This window comes from Aplysia californica, unplaced genomic scaffold (genome assembly GCF_000002075.1).
Source record: "Aplysia californica isolate F4 #8 unplaced genomic scaffold, AplCal3.0 scaffold00306, whole genome shotgun sequence".
Taxonomy (NCBI): Eukaryota; Metazoa; Mollusca; class Gastropoda; order Aplysiida; family Aplysiidae; genus Aplysia; species Aplysia californica.
The window spans coordinates 762,068-764,100 of NW_004797576.1; the positions used below are offsets into that span (position 1 = coordinate 762,068).

At 42.3% G+C, this 2,033-nt stretch overlaps 1 protein-coding gene across 1 annotated transcript in view; it reads left to right on the forward strand.

The window, feature by feature from the left end:
• Positions 1–2,033, forward strand: part of LOC101849855 — a 29,447-nt gene that overhangs the window by 17,491 nt on the left and 9,923 nt on the right. Inside the window, exon 2 of the mRNA XM_005101970.3 lies at positions 1,270–1,446. Within this exon, the coding sequence (XP_005102027.1) occupies positions 1,270–1,446 (177 nt within the window). The remainder of the gene's footprint in view (positions 1–1,269; positions 1,447–2,033) is intronic.

A 2,033-nucleotide genomic window follows, 5' to 3' on the forward strand; every position in this document is an offset into this window, starting at 1 on the left:
GGCGGGGTAGCTTTATTTTTTTAATGTTAAGGGAGGTTGATATTTTTTTATTTTTTTTGGTTTGTTTTGTATTTGCTTCGTTTCGTTTTGTTTTGTTTTTGTTGTCCTTTCAGTCTGCTTCTTTGTGTTTTTATGTTTTGCTTCTTAATACACCTACAAGAACGGTAAGCATGTTGATCCGTGTTTTCTTAACGACAGTATACAGAATCAAAGACCTATCAGTTCAAAGGCTGATCACTCAAAACTTCCAGGGTAAATTAGCGGAGGGTCGGTGTTTCCTTTTGGCCCAGCAGGGGACTGCGAGAGGGGAAATAACCAACAGATGCTTCCAGAAAGGATAATATACCACATAGCCAGCCAATTACTACCTAGCTTCTCTCAGAACATTTTAACATGTTAAAAAAACAAAAAACAAAACAAAACAAAACAACACAACAAAACGAAACAACCTTTTCCCACCACTAATAAATGATCATTATTGTGTCGACGTGCCTCTCTTTACTCAAACAAACATGTGAGGCAGCGTGGTGGAATCAGGCTCTCGTCAAAATAATCAAAGTAAAGAAACTTGCATTTTTCGGCAGGTTTGTGAATTTTTATCAAAATTTTGTTTTTTGGCTCAACTCATTTCTGTGTGGATTTTTCTTTAAAAAGTTGATTTAAGGCTAAAAAATTTAAATTTTCAGTTAAAACGGACTCTTAAGGTAAATAAATTATTATCTTTGGCGGCCATTTGCTCACTAATTTTACCTCTGAAAACAGATGACCCCCACCTCTTTCTTTCGCAAATATCTCGACATGTATTCAAGATAAATGGATTTTTTTTTGCATCCAAATAAACACAAATGAACAACTTTTAAGATTATACCAATAAATTAACGAGAGCCTGATTGCACCACGCTGCTTCTCACATTGTTTCATTGTTTCAGAAAGCAACATCCCTGCTCCACGGAATGTTCATTGATGCTCCGTTGCTCTCTCCAAAATGTCGCCGAGGGTCTTTCTACTGATTGTGCCAGTGCACATCTGGTTGAACGTTCTTCTGTTCTTTCCAGCAAGGGTGCCAGATTTTCCGCTTCCTTTTTGTATTCCCAAAAGCATCATCCTCTCCACAGCAGTACTGACCTCTGCCTCCCTATCTTCCTCCTCGATCAGCTGGCAAGAGAGACATTTCAGGATCTCGACCCTGTCTGGCTGAACCCCCCAAAAATCAAACAAACAAAATAACGTTTACCAAAAGGTTAACAACAAAGTTGTGTTTTTTCTCAGGGGTATCAGTAGAGGTGGCAGACAGGTGGATCAACAAGACCAGGCGTCTGGGGTTCCAATCTCTGACTCCCCCCGACTGGAACAAGTGCGGCCGTCCACAGAACGGGTTTGTTACACTGGAGGATGGCACAGAGATGTGTGCGAGATATAGGCACCCACATGATCATCTCGTCATGGGTGAGTTTTGTTGTTGTTGGTGGTGTTGTTGTTGTTGTTGTGGTGGTGGTGTTGTTGTTGTTGTTGTTGTTGGTGGTGGTGGTGGTGGTGGTGTTTGTGGTGATGGTGGTGGTGTGGGAAATGTGTGCAAGATAGAGGCATCCACACGATCATCTGGTCATGGGAGAGTTTGGTTGTTGTTGTTGGTGGTGGTGGTGGGGGATATGTGTGCGAGATATAGGTCTACACGACCATTTGGTGATGGACGAGTTGTTGTTGTTGTTGTTATTGCTGGTGGTGGTGTTGTTGTTGTTGTTGGTAGTGGTGGTGGTGGTGATGTTGTTGTTGTTAGTGGTGGTGGTTTTGTTGTTGTTGTTGCTGGTGGTGTTTATATTGATGTTGCTGGTGGTGGTGTTATGGTTGTTGATGTTACCGGTATAGGCACCCATAAGACCATCTGTGTTGTTTTTGTTGTTGTTGTTGGTGGTGGTGGTGGTGGTGGTGATGTGGGAGCTGTGTGCAAGATATAGGCATCCACATGACCATTCTGGTGTTGTTGCTATTGTTGTTGTTGTTGTGGGGTTGTTGGGTTGGGGGGTTTTGGGGGG